The sequence below is a fragment of the Dipodomys spectabilis genome, unplaced genomic scaffold, assembly GCF_019054845.1.
Source record: "Dipodomys spectabilis isolate Male_0828 unplaced genomic scaffold, ASM1905484v1 ptg000067l, whole genome shotgun sequence".
NCBI lineage: Eukaryota > Metazoa > Chordata > Mammalia > Rodentia > Heteromyidae > Dipodomys > Dipodomys spectabilis.
The window spans coordinates 3,810,183-3,825,376 of NW_024870744.1; the positions used below are offsets into that span (position 1 = coordinate 3,810,183).

The following is a 15,194-nucleotide window of genomic DNA, read 5'->3' on the forward strand; positions in this document are numbered from 1 at the left end:
CCACATACACAGAAAAAGCCAGAAGTGGTGCTGTGGCTCACATGGTAGAGCGCTAGCCTTGAGCAAAAGAAGCTCAGGGACAGTGCCTAGGCACTGCATTTAAGCCCCAGGACTGACAAAAAAAAAAAAAAAGGAATCCCACATAGCCATTGTCTACAGGGGTCACGGGCCACCTTGGCACCAGGAAGGCTTCCTGGAAGAGGCAGTGCCTCCGCTGCAGCCGGGAGCGAGACAGCCCTTGGCAGCCCTGGGGGCCATAGTTCTTTGCTGTACAGCTAGAGAAATGAGGCACAGAGAGGTAGAGTGGCTCTCCCAAGGTCACACCGCTGAGGTTCCGAGCCAAGCTCACAGGATGAGCGGGAACTCGCCTCCCCTCCATCCCTCTGGCCTCCTTGTGGGCAGAAATGTCTCTGCTGCTTGAGGGAGAGACACGAGGATGGTCTGCGGCCTGAAGCCATTGTCAGGTTTTGGGTAGAAGGTTCTGGGGAAGCCGAGCTGGCCTCTGCTCCGGGCCTGATTTCTCCTCCACTGAGCCTTTGTTTCTTCGGGGGCTCAGCCCGGTGTGCCCACTGGCCCTGCTCCTTTGTGGATTGCGGTTGGCTCTGGAACCTTCCCTCGTGTCAGAGAGAGGAGGCGGTGGCAGCCGTGGGCTGTGGTGAGCCGGGCTGGCAGGGATGATGGGAAATCAGATTTCTGGCCCATCTGGATGGCAGCTGTGGGCCGGCCTCCCTGGCCCGGCTGGCAGAGGCTAGGGCTGGGTGGGCACGTGCCTGCTTCCTGCCGCCAAGCCTTTCTGGTGTCGCTGGGACCCGGGGAAGCGCTGTCCTCAGCCAGTGCCAGCACTCAGGCAGGCACTCTGCCCCGGGCCACGCCTCCACTTCCTTTTCGCACCTTTTTTAGGGGGGAGATGCTGGTCCTGGGGTTTGTGGGGCTGTGGGCTGAGCTCCAGGCTCATGGTGGCATCATCAGTGCACGCAGAGACCCTGCCTTGGGTGCCCAGCCCATGTGGGGCACTGCCCAGGGACGTATGCCACTTTGGGCCCTGCTTTGGGGGTGCTGGGGCTGCAGGCTCCCCAGCTTTGCCGTAGGTGGAAGCCAGGGAGCTGGGCGTGGGGGTGAGGACACGGCTAGACATGGCCTCCTCTGGGGCGGGGCTCCTTGGCACTTCCCTCCCCCGGTGGCCGGCAGGGAAATTCAGCATTGTTATCTAGAAGGACAGGGATTTCCGAAAAGAACGAAGAGGAGGTGTTTTTTCCATGGTGCTAAGAGGCTAGGGATCTCCATGGTGGACAGGCCCCAGACTGAGCTGGGTGGTGTCTGTGCTGCAGGGGGCCCGCGGGGCCGTTGTGGCTGGACCAAAGGGCAGAGAGGATCTTCCATTTATTCCTTTTTTTATCCCCCTGGTACTGAGGCTTGAACTCAGGGCCTCAGATGCTCACTTGGCTTGTTTGTTTGGCTGGTGCTCTACCACTTGAGCCATGCTTCCAGCCTTGCTTTTTTGTTGGTTAGTTACTAGCCAGAATCCTCTGGGCTTTTTCTGCCCATGCTAGCTTTATACCACGATCCTCCAGATCTCAGCCTCCAGAGAAGCTAGGGGTATAGGCGGGAGCCACCAGCACCTGGCATGAGTTTACCCTGAGGCATTGCTACACGTGCTTAGTCCAGACGTATCTATCAGCAACTAAAGAACGGAGCAGAGGAGGGAGGGAGGGGAACCCCGGTCCCTGGAGACGTCGCTCTGGGGTGGCCGTGGAAGTGGACGTGCCTTGTGCTTCCTCTCACCGCCTGCCCAAAATGTCCTGTGACTCAGGAAAGATCAAGTAGAGGTGGGGAGTCAGAGAGGCCGGGGTCCCCCACTCTCCACCCCCGGGCGAACCCCAATCCCAGGCAGCCACGCTCCTGTGGCTGGAGGAGCTTTGCAGGGCGTCTCAGCTGGAGCCCTCTGGGTGCTCAGCGCGCGAGCCCCGGCGCCTGCGCTCAGGATCTGGGGTGCAGCGGCGGTGCCCAGGGGGGCTGGGTGGTGAGGCAGGCTGGTCGACTCCCCGCAGACCCGCCCCGGCTGCTGGAGCTGCCGCAGGAGGTGACAGCAGAGCTGGGCAGGAGCGCCCTCCTGGCGTGCCGGGCCGCCGGCCGCCCGCCCCCCACCGTCACCTGGCGTCGCGCGGATGGCCGGGCCCTGGGGACGGGACAGCGCCGCTCCGGGATGCTGTTCTTTGAAAGTAAGACATCGGGGTGCACACGCGGGGGTGGGGGCCGCCTGCTTGCTCTCAGAGGCCCCACCAAGATGGCTACCACGTGCCCGCTCACGCTGGCTGGCCTGGGGTTCGATCCCAGGGACCTGGGCTCGCCAGGGGGGCGCTGTCACCTGGGCCAGGCCTCCTGCTCTTGGGGCGTGGCCTTGGTCCTCCTGTCTCTGCCCCCGCTGGGGCTGGAATGACAGGTGCATGCCACCATTCCCAGCTTTTTGTTTTTCCTGTTGAGATGGGTTCTCAGGAACCGCGGCCCCCCACCCCAGGCGGCCTGGACCCTCGGCCTCCCCAGCCTCCGTCCGGTGTGGCTGGGATGGCAGGTGTGAGCTGCCATGGCTGGGCGGCCGGAGCCGGGAGAGGGGGTCCTGGCAGTCAGCCCCCCCCCCCCCCCCCGTCCTCAGGCGCAGCCCCCGAGCACGAGGCCTCGTACACCTGCGAAGCGCGCAACATCTTCGGGAAGGCCCAGGCGGAGACGCGGCTCGTGCTCACCGGACATGGTTGGCTGGTGGCGCTGAGTCCTGGGGCGGGGTGGGGGCGGGGGTGGCGCGCCCCAGGCAGCCAGGGAGACCCCCATGGCCGCCATCCTCTGCATCCTGGGAGACCTCGGACCCGTCCTAACACATGCTCTGTTCCCTGCAGAGCTTGCAGGGTGGGCCTGGACCCCCCAAGTGGCTGCTCACAGGGGTCTGCTGAGGCGCACACCCTCCTCTCCCCACAGTGCCGCCGCAGATCGCCAGCAGTGCTCCCGTGGTCCGGGTCCTGGAGGGACAGCCTGTGACGCTGCCTTGTGTCATCCTGGCGGGGAGGCCCCTCCCCGAGAGGCGCTGGCTCAGGGCTGGCCGGCCTGTGAGTGGGGGGCTCCTGGGGTGGGGGACAGCCGGCCTGTGAGGATCTGGGGAAGGGAGGCAGGGGTGCGGTGGGTGGAGGGTCTGGGGAGGGGAGGGAGGGGTACTGTGGGTGGAGTTTCTGAGGAGGGGAGGCAGGGGTGCGGTGGAGGATCTAGAGAGAGGGAGGCAGGGGTGCTTGCTGGTCCTGCTGTCTAGGTCATGGCCTCTCTGGCCTTTGCTCCTGACAGAGCCGGCCAACCTTGCTTTAAGACCCGGGTTGGGGGCACTGCCTCCGGTGGAGGAGGCCCCCCTTCCGGGCGGGGTGGGTGCTTTCTGGGAGCGCCTCCCGGTTCTGGTCTCAGGGCCAGTGTTACTGTCTAGAGAGCTTTAAACACACCCTGCTACTTCAGTTTACTTGAACCCAGGCCCTCACGCTTACTAGGCAAGGGGTCTAGTACTTGAGCCATGCCCTCCCTGTCTTTTTCTTTTTTGGAAGTAGGGGGATTGAACTCAGGGCCTCACGCATACAAAAGCAGGAGCTCTACCACTTGAGCCACTCGAGCAGCCTCTTCTTGTATTGATTATTTTGGAGATAGCATCGCACTTCATACCCAGGCCGGCTAGGACTGTGATCCGTCTATTTGGGGTACCCTTCTTCACCGGGATGGCAGGCTTGTGCGGCTGAAGTGGTGAACTTTTATGCCTGTGCTGGCCTTACACCACAGTCCTCTGATCTCCACCCTCCAAGTAGCTAGGATGATAGGACTGCCCCAGCCTTGGCTCTTCCTTAACATTTTTATTTTGTTTCTGAGAGAGGACCTCGCTGGCTTTGCTGGCGCTGGCTTCCACCTCTCAACCCTCCTGCCTCCAACTCCAGAGCAGAATTTCTGGGATTACAGGCGTGTACGAATGTGTTGGGCTCCAACATGCTAATTAAGTCAGAACCTACCGATGTGAGCCATAGCTCCCCTTCGGGCTTTTTGGTGGTTGATTGGAGATCACAGTCTTAGGGACTTTCCTGCCCGGGCTGGCTTTGAACCTCCATCCTCAGATCTCAGCCTCCTGAATAGGATTACAGACATGAGCCACCAGCGTCCAGCTAAATCCTAGTTTTAAAAACTCCCTGCGTGTTGGCTGTTTGCAGCCAAGTGTGAGAATCGTGATTCACAGCTGCCTAGAAGTCTGTCCTGTGTTAACCTGAGCTTCACAAGACCAAGGGCCTGGCTTTCTTCTCCTTCTGCCCCAAGTAGCCTGGCCCAGTGAGCACTGCTGGTTTCTTGCTTGCCTGCCTCCCTCCCTCTCTTCCCCTCCCACCCTTCTCCCCCTCCCCTCCCACTTGGCCTCCTTTCCTCCCTCCCATCAGCAGACACCTTAGGGTCTAGTGGCCTGGCCTGAGCAGTGCAGGCTGGCTGTGGGGTGCGGGCCCAGGTGGCAGGGTGGGCTGCGGAGGCCAGGGCTTTGAGGGGAACCCCCAGAGGTTCTCAGACCGGGTGGCTGGAAGGGGCGGTGCTGGGTGTGTCTGTGTGGGCTGTCCTCTGCCTGCAGCCTGCCAGCGCCTGGTCGAGTGTGGCCTCCGTGGGTATCAGAGCCGCCCTGCCCTGTGGCCTCAGCCCCTGCTTCTCCCCCGTCCTCTGGCTGATAGGTGCCGTGGGGTGGGGGTCCAAGCGCATGGGGTCAGGGCACCGCCGATCTAGGGGCGGGGAAGATCCTGAACCTCAAAGCCACCGTGTCCACGCCACCGTGTCCACGCCCCTGGCCCCCGACCTTGGGCGGGCCGGTCCTGGCAGGCGCTTGGCCTCCGTGCGGGGCCCTGGGCTCAAGCTGCCCCCCCTCTCCCCCCCAGCTTCCGCCCGGTGGCCGGCACTCCGTGCGGGCAGACGGCAGCCTGCGCCTGGACGGCGCCCTGCAGGACGACGCGGGCACCTACAGCTGCGTGGCCACCAATGTGGCCGGCGCCCAGCACCGGGACGTGAAGCTGGCCGTGCAGGGTGAGTCCCGGACGTGGCGTGGCGGTGGACGTGGAGGGGCGGTGGGCGGGGCGTAGAGGTGGGCGTGGCGGGTGAGCCCCCAGGTGGGTGTGGCGGTGGGCGTGGCGGGTGAGCCCCCAGGTGGGTGTGGCGGTGGGCGTGGCGGGTGAGCCCCCAGGTGGGTGTGGCGGTGGGCGTGGCGGGTGAGCCCCCAGGTGGGTGTGGCGGTGGGCGTGGCGGGTGAGCCCCCAGGTGGGTGTGGCGGTGGGCGTGGCGGGTGAGTCCCCGGTGGGGCGGGGCGTGTGAGTCCCCCCCCCCCCGTGGGGCGGTGGGCGGGGCGGGGCGGTGGGCGTGGCAGGTGAGTCCCAGCCGGGCGTGGCAGTGGGCGTGGCAGTGGGCGTGGCGGGCGCTGAGGAGCCCGCCCCTGAGCTGCTGTCCATCAGCTGATTGCCTGTGTGGTGGGCGTGGCGGGGGTGTGGCGGTGGGCGTGGCGGGCGCCGAGGAGCCAGCCCCTGAGCTGCTGTCCATCAGAGCTGGCTGCTGTGCGGTGGGCGTGGAGCACACGCTCAGCATGTGCGGGAAGGAGCGTGGACTCCATTGGTGCACACCCGTCACGCGTGGACACTGCAGGATGACCCTGGCACACACCTTGGGACCGGAGGACAGGAGGAAGATGCATACATGTCCACACGCATGCACGCACGCGCGCCCACGTGTGTGTGCACGCACATGCGTGTGTGCGGGCCGATCCTGGGCCTTGAACTGAGGGCCTGCGCCCCATCTCTGAGGTTGTTTTCGCTCCAGGCTGGCGTTTTTGCACTTGAGCCACAGCTCCACCTCTGGCTTTTGGCGGGGCAAGCTAAGCTAAACGCAGACGTTTCCTGCCCAGGCTGGCTTCAAACCCGTCCTCAGACCTCAGCCTCCTGAGGGGCGGGGAGGACAGGCTGGGCTGCGGGGGTCTGGGCTGTGGTGACGCCGGCCGCTGTCCGGCTGGTTTATGGAGTTGCTCTGTTCCTCAAAGTGCCACCTCGGATTCACCCGGCCGCCACCCACCACGTCACCAACGAAGGGGTCCCGGTCTCTCTGCCCTGCGTGGCCCTGGGGGTCCCCCCGCCCGCCGTCACCTGGACCAAGGTGGGTGGGGCCCCCAGGGAGCCAGCCCGGTGCATCATGGGAGGAGGTGCAGCGCTCCTGACTCTGTCCTCGGCCCCGCCCAGGACACCCGCACCCTGAGCACCGGCGGCCGCTACAACGTGAGCAGGGATGGCAGCCTGGTCATCATCCAGCCATCACCTGGGGACACAGGGACCTACGTGTGCACAGCCACCAACACCGTGGGTTTCTCCAGCCAGGAGATGAGGCTCTCAGTGAACAGTGAGCAGCCGGGGTTGGGGGGGGCCCAGCACCCCACCTCAGCCTGGGAGGGAGCCAGAGATCCTGGACCACAGCTGGGCAGCCCCCTCGCCCGTCTCTCTTCCCACCCTTCTCTATCCAGGACCCTCCGGCCTCCTTCCCATTTCTAGAAGGTCCAGCCTGCCTCAGGGCCTTTGCATGCGCTGTGTCTTCTTTTTGTGGGATTTTCTCTCTGAACAATTTAAGTGTGGGCACATGGGAGGGCTAGGCAGGGCTGGCCTGATGTCCGGGTTGTTTGGAGGGGGGGCTCTTTCTCCCATGTGGGGGGCTACAGACAAAGGGTCAGAAGGAGGGGGACACGTCATCCCTGTCATCCAGGGTTTGTGAGCCTGGTGTGAGGGAGGGTCTCGCTCACAGCCCTGCTGCTTTCCCCATCAGCCAAGCCCACCATCAAGGCGAACGGCCCGCACGGCGCAGACACACCCCTGAGCGTGACAGCCCGGGCGGGAGAAGGGGTGACTCTGGACTGTGAGGCCCAGGGCTCCCCGGCCCCACTGGTCACCTGGACCAAAGACCAGCGGCCTCTGCCGCCCGGCACCGACAGGTACCCGGGGCCGGCGCGTGGCCGTGGGAAGGGGAGCTTGGGCTGGCTTCCGGTGGGCCAGGACACGGCTGGGGAGGGGCCTTGTGCACACGGCACGGGAAGCGGGGGTCGCTTCTGCAGGGAGGACTTCCGTGCGTGGGACGCGTCTGTGGGTGTGTGGGAGCTGGGGTGAGCTGGGCCCTGAAAACCACACATAGGTGCAGCCCTTGTTCCAGAACTAAATCAGGAAGCCGAGGTTGAGGGGTGCGACTTGACTTGGGGGTGGGATGGGGGAGGGGGGGCGCTGTAGAAAAGCAAACCTCCCAGGTCCTTGGCCAGGGGTGGGGGTGGGGAGGGCCAGGCCATGGTGATGTCATCCCTGGAGAGGTTTCTGGTACATTCTAGGCCCAGAAGGCCTCCAGCAGCCGCCTCCCCACGCGTCTGCATCTCTGGACATCTGTGCGCCCAGCCGGCCAGGCTTACCCGGGACAGACGGGAGGCGGGGGTGGGGGAGCCCCACGAGCCCCCCCTCGCTGGGTGGTGATTTCCGGGCGCATCTCCCTCGTTTGCTCCTCCTCGCCCCGCGTGTTAATGGGCCCGGTGGGAGCCATCATTCCACAAAAAGCTGCTTTTGCTGTTGTGCGGTTTGTTCTGCGACTGCTCCCCAAGGCCTGGCCCGCAGCCAGGCGCCGGTGATTTATGGCATTCCGGGGTTCATCTGCAGGGGGGGCAGCTGCCCTGGAGTTGATCTAACCCGGACTCCATGTGCCGGGGCCCCGGAGCCCGCCAGCTTTCCGTGCTGAAATCATTACTCCCAACAGCCTTGCTGGGCGCTGGGCTCATGCCTGTCATCCCAGCCACTCAGGAGGCCTAGAACTGAGGATCGTGGTTCCCAGCCAGCCTGGGCAGAGAAGTCTAGGAGAGCCTTATCTTCAGTGAACCACCAAAAAGCCAGAAGTAGAACTGTGGCTCAAGTGGTAGAGCTCCAGCTGTGAGTGAAGAAGCCAAGCTTCTAAGAAGGCCAGGCCCTGCATTCTCGCCCCAGTCCCAGCACACACAGTCTTTTTGTCTCATAGGTGAAGGATTCGCACCCAGTACCTGTACCCGGGTCACGAGTGCAAGCCCGTGATTTCCATTGCATCTGGAGTGGGGCAGTGGCTGCCATGGTCAGTCCTGAACTTGCTAGGCAGGTGCTCTACCATCCAAACCACGTCCCCAGCCTTGAGTTAATTTTTAGATAGAGTCTTGAGGCTTTTCTCGGGACTGGCCTCCAACTGTAATCCTTCCACCGAGAGCCTTCCATGTAGGTGGGACTGCAGAAATGTGCCACCAATCCCAGCTTGTTGGTTGAGATGGGAGACGCACTATCTTTTTGTTCAAGCTGGCCTTGAACTGTGTGATCCTCACAGTCTCTGTCTCCTGAGACGCAGGGATTACAAGTGTGAGCCACCGTGCCCAGCCAGCCCCTCTCTGTCTGTGGACTGGCTCACTTATCCCAGATGTGGAACACTGTGTGGTCTTTGGCGTCCGCCTCTCCGGCCAGTGTAATGCTTTCCAGCGGCTGAGCGGCTTCAGTGTTTCTAGCTGAATAATATTCCCCAGCATCCCTGGCTGAAGGAGCTGCGGGATCTTTCCAGCGGCGGGCGATTGTCAGCAGCCTCCACTTTTGAGAGGATTTGAAACTTCCCTGGCTGTTGATGGATCTTTTACTTAATTTTTTGTCGGTTGTGGGGCCTGAACTCTGGGCCTGGGCGCTGTCCCTCAGCTCTTCAGCTCAAGGCGAGCGCTCTACCACTTGAGCCACAGCGCCACTTCCAGTTTTCTGGTGGTTTATTGGTGATGAGAGTCTCACAGACTTTCCTGCCCAGGCTGGCTTTGAACCAGGATCCTCAGATCTCAGCCTCCTGAGTAGCTAGGATGACAGGCGTGAGCCTCCGGCGCCCCATTATGGAAGGTGCAGTGGCGGGAGGGGGTCCTCCCCACAGCCCGAGCGGGCACGCAGGACAGAGGGCAGCACTGGCGGATGTGACCTTGCTCCCCCGAGGGCCTCCGCCCGCGCCCGGGTGAGTGTGCACACTCACGCCCACACTCGCACCTCGCCGGTGTGCACACAGCCTCGCTCGCGGTCCGGAGGGCACCCCGCTTTCTCTGAACCCCTGGAGCACCGGCCCTCTGGGCCGGAAGCCGGGGTTTCAGGCAGACGCGGGGAGCGGGGTCATCGGCCGGGATCCCCCCAGATGCCCAGGCCTACGCTGGCCGCTCAGTGTCCTGGTGTCCCCCTCCGGCCCCTCCTGCCACTGCGCCCGCCCCGTGTAAATGGGGATACTGGCGTGCCCACGCTCTCCTCTCCTCCCGCCTTTTTCTTGGGGGGCTGGGTGGGGCTGGAGTGTCTGAAAAGCATCTCACCCCTGTGCCCAGCACCGAGGCCAGCCGGCCGAGGCCAGCCGGGATCCGAGGCCAGCCGGGATCCGAGGCCAGCCGGGATCCGAGGCCCGGACCATCCTTCCCTCCTGGTGTGCGCGATTCCCAAGGAAGGGCTGGGCCGGGGTGGGAGGCGTGTTGCTAGGCAACTGTGTTTGTTTGGGCTTCTGGGGCGGGACTGAGACAGCTGTGAGTGAGATCAAGCCAGGGCCCCTTCCCTGGGCTGGGCGGGGCCGGCCGGGCTGCCCGCTCCGGCCTCTGTGTCCCCCTCCCCTGCCCACTCCCCACCACACCCCTCTCCTGGATCGTTATCCAGAGACCCTGCCTAGCCATTGCCGGGGTCCTGGGATGGGAGGGACACTGGCCAGTGCCCGGGAGCCCATGCAGGGCCCCTGCCTCCCTCCCGTCTCCCCAGTCCCGCAGGTCTGGTGCCTCTAAAGTCTAGCCTCGCCAACCTGCATGCAGTGTTGAGTGGCTCTGTGGGAAAGCGTTCTGATTCCGTGGACCCTGCTGTGCATGGGAGCGGGGCCCAGCGGCCTGGGGCTCTGGTCGGCCAAGTGGCTCTGGACAAGGCAGCCCTATGCCGCTAGGCTCTGGGATTCACCCCTGTAATCCCAGCACCTCAGGAGGCTGAGAGCAGAGGATCACAATTGGAGGCCAGCCCGGGCAAAAAGGTTTTAAGATCCCATGTCAACCAGAAAAAGAGCATAGGGACAGACTGCCCAGCAGCTCATGAAACACGCACAGGGGAGACGAGGCCCAGGCCAGTGTGGGCACCACCTGGGAGCCCCTACCCTAGAAATGGCTCCTCCTCCTCCTCCTCCTCCCTATGAGGGTCCAGGGTCCTAGGCCACAGTGAGCTGTGAGGCTCCCAGTGGCTCTGCATTGAGGGAAGCCTTGGCCAGGCTCTGTCAGGCACAGGTCCACCTCACCACAGCCCTGGTCCACCTGGACCTCCTTCTTCGTGGTCTAACAACAAATGAATGCATGACCAGGTTCAGGAAGTGTGAGCAAAGCTTCCCAAAAGGGCTGGCACCTCTGCTGCCCTGAGGGGATCAGGAGGTCCACGTGGAAGCCATGCTGGAGGGGAAAGGTGAGGAAGACAGCCCTGTGGATGCGAACTGTAATTGGCCATCCAATATTAATTGAGCACCTACTGCATGCTAGTGTGTGTGTGTGTGTGCATGTGTGTGTGCCAGTCCTGGAGCTTGAACTCAGGGCCTGGGCACTGTCCCTTAGTGTTTCACTCAAGGCTGGTGCTCTATCACTTGAGCCATAGTTCCATGTCCAGCTTCTCTGGTGGTTCATTGGAGATCAGAGTCTTCCTGGGCTGGTTCTAAAACTGTGATCCTTCAGCCCCAGCCTGGATTGCAGGTGTGAGCCATGGCCCGGCAGAGGCCCGGAGGGGGGTGACCTTAACATGGGGCCTGGCTTTGTACCATAACGTGGGGACCACTGTGCCAAAAGCGCCCCCTTTATTTCCTCCAAGTGACAGAGCAAGGCCCTCCCCAAGGCGCCACCTGGGCCCTGGTTAGAAGAGGGACAGGAAGCCTAGCCGGCGCAAGGCCCTGAGTTCAAAGCTCAGTACAACTAGGAACCTCACAGCGTGTTAGCCAGGTCTCGAGGGCTCCCATGGAGAGATGCTGGAGGGAGGGAGGAGGGAGGAGAGAACGTGTAAACGTGGATCCCAGAGGTAGCAGCCCCTTACCTTGTGGTGTGATCATGCAGTGAAATATTACGCAGCAGTGAAAAGGAGTGAATTAGACCCACACGTGTCTGCATGATGTCTTCTTTTTTTTTTTTTTTCTTTTTCTGGTCGGTCGTGGGGCTTGAACTCTGGGCCTGAGCTCTGTCCCTCAGCTCTTCAGCTCAAGGCGAACGCTCTTACCGCTTGAGCCACAGTGCCACTTCTGGTTTTCTAGTGGTTTATTGGAGATAGGAGTCTCGCAGACTTTCCTGCCCAGGCTGACTTTGAACCGCGATCCTCAGATCTCAGCCTCCTGAGTAGCTAGGATGACAGGCGGGAGCCACCGCGCCCGGCTTGTGTGAAGCGGTTGGCTGCGCTGTCCGTGGCCTTGAGTGAGCTGGGCCTGGCCAGGGGCGTGGCTCTGGAGGCTGAGGGACATGCCCACCTTCTCGTAGCGGCCGGTGGCAGGGCAGGACGGGCCTGGCCGTGAGGCCCACCTGGCGTCCTCACCCACTGCGGTCTGCAGGGGAGACTGAGGCACAGGCTGGCATTGGCCCACCGATAGTGGGGGCTGTCTGGCCGCCACGGGGGCTCCGTGACACCTGGAGAGGCGCAGACTTGGGCTGGGGCGGGGGAGGCTTTGGGGTCCCCTCGGTCTTGGGCCCAGCGGCCCTCCCCCCTCGGCTCCTTGCGGCCGGCACAGGTGAGGTGAGGGCGTGCGTGCCGGGGGCCCCTGGGGCCCGGGGACTTTGTCAGGGTGCGGGAGGACGGGGGCATCTCACCGCACCCCTCGCTCGGCAGGCACCGCCTCCTGCCCTCCGGCTCCCTGCGCCTGGCCCCGGCGCAGGCCGAGGACGGCGGCCACTACGAGTGCACGGCCAGCAACCCTGCGGGCGCCGCCGCCCTGCACTACGTCCTCGGGGTGCAAGGTAGGGCGGCCCGGCACTCCCCTCACCCCCAGCCCCTCCCACCTCCCGTCCCCTTGATCAGGGGACAGGGGTCAGGTCCTTGGACAGCAGGGAGCAGCGGGGGCCGAGGGGTGGGGCTGCCCGGCCTGCCCCCGCCCCCCTCCCCTCACCCCCGGCTTAAACCAGGGCCTGGGCGCTGCCCCTTAGCTTCTTCACTGGTGCTCAACCACGTGAACCACAAGCCACTTCCAGTTTTCTGGTGGCTCTTCGGCCATGAGTCTCCCAGGGACTTCCCTCCCCGGGCTGGCTTTGAACCACGATCCTCGGATCTCAGCATCCCGAGTGGCTAGGATGACAGCGTGAGCCCCAGCGCCCAGCTCTTCTACCTGAGCTTCTTCCTACGCGCAGAGCTGCCCAGAGGGAGGGCGCCCCCCCCCCCCCCGGGGTGGGACTGGGGACTGGATGTCTGGAGAATACAGATGTACCCCCCAGGCAAGGCGGGGGGGGGGCTTCCCGGGACTGCCCCCAGGGGGCGCTGGGGGTGCAAGTCCTGTCACCATGAGAGCCACCTCTGTGCCGCTCCAGACCATGCTGAGCCATCGTGAGTCAGGCCCATGCCTCAGTTTCCCCATGCATGCCCAAAGCTGGGCGTCAACCAGATGGTATTTCCCACGGTGTGGGGTGCGCTGGCTGGAGCGGGGCTGGGGGGGATGTGGAAGCATTGGGGTTCTGTTCCCCTCGTGGGGGTCCCCCACCTTGACCCCCCCTCCCCGGGGCCCTCCAGTGCCCCCCCAGGTGCAGCCAGGCCCTCGGGTGCTGACGGTGCTGGTTGGAGAAGCCCTGGATTTGAACTGTGCAGCTGAGGGCCACCCAGAGCCCCAGCTCCACTGGTCCAAGGATGGGGTGGCCCTGGGGGGCTCAGGGACCCCGGGCTCCGTCCACTTCATGGCCGTGGGCCTCTCTGACGCCGGGAGCTACGTGTGTGAGGCCTCCAGCAGCGCGGGGACGGACACGTGGGAGCTGGCACTGCGGGTGCTAGGTGAGCTCCCCGAGGTCACGCAGGCCAAGCGCACACACACAGGCCCGCTTGTCCCCTCTGTCCCATCCAGGACCTCCCTGCCCTGCAGCTGGGCCCCAGCAGCCTCTGCCAGCTCCTGGGCTCTGACGGGTGCTGACGGCTCCTGCCCGGGCGCCTGGCCCTCAGCTGCGGCCGTGGCCTGAGCACGTGCCACACTGAGTGCCCACGGGCAGCAGGCCGACCCTGTCTCACACTGACCAGCTGGACAGCACAGGCCGATTTTCTTACCCGCAAAGCGGTCCAGTCCATACGTGGAGTCATCTAGAATGCAGACGAGATGCCTGACACAGAACATTCTCGATCAATGGTGTTAGCATCTTCTGTATTCAAAATGCAAAGCAATGCCAGGTGCCAGTGGCTCACGCCTGTCATCCCAGCTGCTCAGGAGGCTGAGATCTGAGGATCGTGGTCTGAAGCCAGTCTGGGCAGGAAAGTCCATGAGACTCTTAATTTACTCTCATTTACCAGCAAAAAGCTGAAAGTGGAGCTGTGGCTCAAGTGACAGAGCATTAGCCTTGATCAGAAAAGCTCAGGGACAGCGCCCAGGCCCTGAGTTCAAGCCTCAGGACTGGTGTGCACATGCAGGCACGCGCGCGCGCACACACACACACACACACACACACACATGGGAGAGGACCCTTTCCTCCCCACGCCTTTGAGGGCTCAGGTCCCACCCCACTCCCAGCCTGCACCTGGGCTGGGCCCTGGGCGGGGGAGAGGGCTGCTGCCCTGGGGTGCACCAGCACCAGGTGAGCCCCGCTCCATGCCCTGGCTGGACGTGTGCTGGCCGTGGCGTCTCCTCCCCTGCCGCTCTGGGTCGGGGTGTGGACGCGGCCTTGTCATTTCTCCCCAGAACCTCCGCACTGGGGTGCCGAGGAGACCAGTGTGCTGCTGGAGCGGGTGTCCGGGGAGAATGCCACCCTGCCATGCCCTGCCCAAGGTGGGTGCCAGGGTGGGCGGAGCTAGCTCCAGGGGCGGGGCAAGCTCCCAGCAGGGGGCGAGGCTAGCTCCCAGCAGGTGGGTGGGGCTAGCTCCCAGCAGGTGGGTGGGGCTAGCTCCCAGCAGGTGGGTGGGGCTAGCTCCCAGCGGGTGGGTGGGGCTAGCTCCCAGCAGGGGGCGGAGCTAGCTCCCAGCAGGTGGGTGGGGCTAGCTCCCAGCAGGTGGGTGGGGCTAGCTTCCAGCAGGTGGGTGGGGCTAGCTCCCAGCAGGGGGCGGAGCTAGCTCCCAGCAGGTGGGTGGGGCTAGCTTCCAGCAGGTGGGTGGGGCTAGCTCCCAGCAGGTGGGTGGGGCTAGCTTCCAGCAGGTGGGTGGGGCTAGCTCCCAGCAGGGGGCGGGGCTAGCTCCCAGCAGGTGGGTGGGGCTAGCTCCCAGCAGGGGGCGGAGCTAGCTTCCAGCAGGTGGGTGGGGCTAGCTCCCAGCAGGTGGGTGGGGCTAGCTCCCAGCAGGTGGGTGGGGCTAGCTTCCAGCAGGTAGGTGGGGCTAGCTCCCAGCAGGTGGGTGGGGCTAGCTTCCAGCAGGGGGTGGAGCTAGCTCCCAGCAGGTGGGTGGGGGCTAGCTCCCAGCAGGTGGGTGGGGCTAGCTCCCAGCAGGGGGCGGAGCTAGCTTCCAGCAGGTGGGTGGGGCTAGCTCCCAGCAGGTGGGTGGGGCTAGCTCCCAGCAGGTGGGCAGAGCTAGAGCCCAGCACCCCGGACCACACTGGGGAAGCAGCAGCCGGGAGTTCTCAGCCTGTGGCGGGTGCTTCACCCCATCACCCCTCCCTGCAGGAGGGGTGTCACTGTTGCCCCTCTGTAACACAGAGAGAGAGAGAGAAAGAAGGGTGGTGGTGGAAGTGTCTTGGCTCTGTAGCTTCTTGAGGCAGCTTACGTTCCTTTCTGCCTCAGTTTCCCCATCTGCATGGGGCCCCTTGGGGGGCCGAGGTGAGGCCTGGGAGGTTCGGCAGCACCGTGGCACCCCTGTGGCCCGTGCCTGGCGGAGTGGCTGCCTTTGATTGTGAGGCAGGCTGTCGGTCCGGGGTCTGAGGAACATGGACAGGTAACAGAAGCAGGCAGGAACCAGCTCGGCAGCCAGTGATCCCAGCAGGTCCTCCCTGAGCCTCGGGGTGCCAGGGGATCCCTGGGCCAG

General features: G+C 64.1%; 1 protein-coding gene across 1 annotated transcript in view; it reads left to right on the top strand.

Moving 5' to 3' along the window:
* The window catches only part of Hmcn2 (hemicentin 2), a 120,163-nt gene that overhangs the window by 35,714 nt on the left and 69,255 nt on the right, over positions 1–15,194 (top strand). Inside the window, exons 16-25 of the mRNA XM_042680875.1 lie at positions 2,049–2,219; positions 2,651–2,746; positions 2,968–3,095; positions 4,920–5,064; positions 6,065–6,177; positions 6,261–6,417; positions 6,835–7,000; positions 11,889–12,016; positions 12,780–13,034; positions 13,927–14,013. Of these exons, the coding sequence (XP_042536809.1) occupies positions 2,049–2,219; positions 2,651–2,746; positions 2,968–3,095; positions 4,920–5,064; positions 6,065–6,177; positions 6,261–6,417; positions 6,835–7,000; positions 11,889–12,016; positions 12,780–13,034; positions 13,927–14,013 (1,446 nt within the window). The remainder of the gene's footprint in view (positions 1–2,048; positions 2,220–2,650; positions 2,747–2,967; positions 3,096–4,919; positions 5,065–6,064; positions 6,178–6,260; positions 6,418–6,834; positions 7,001–11,888; positions 12,017–12,779; positions 13,035–13,926; positions 14,014–15,194) is intronic.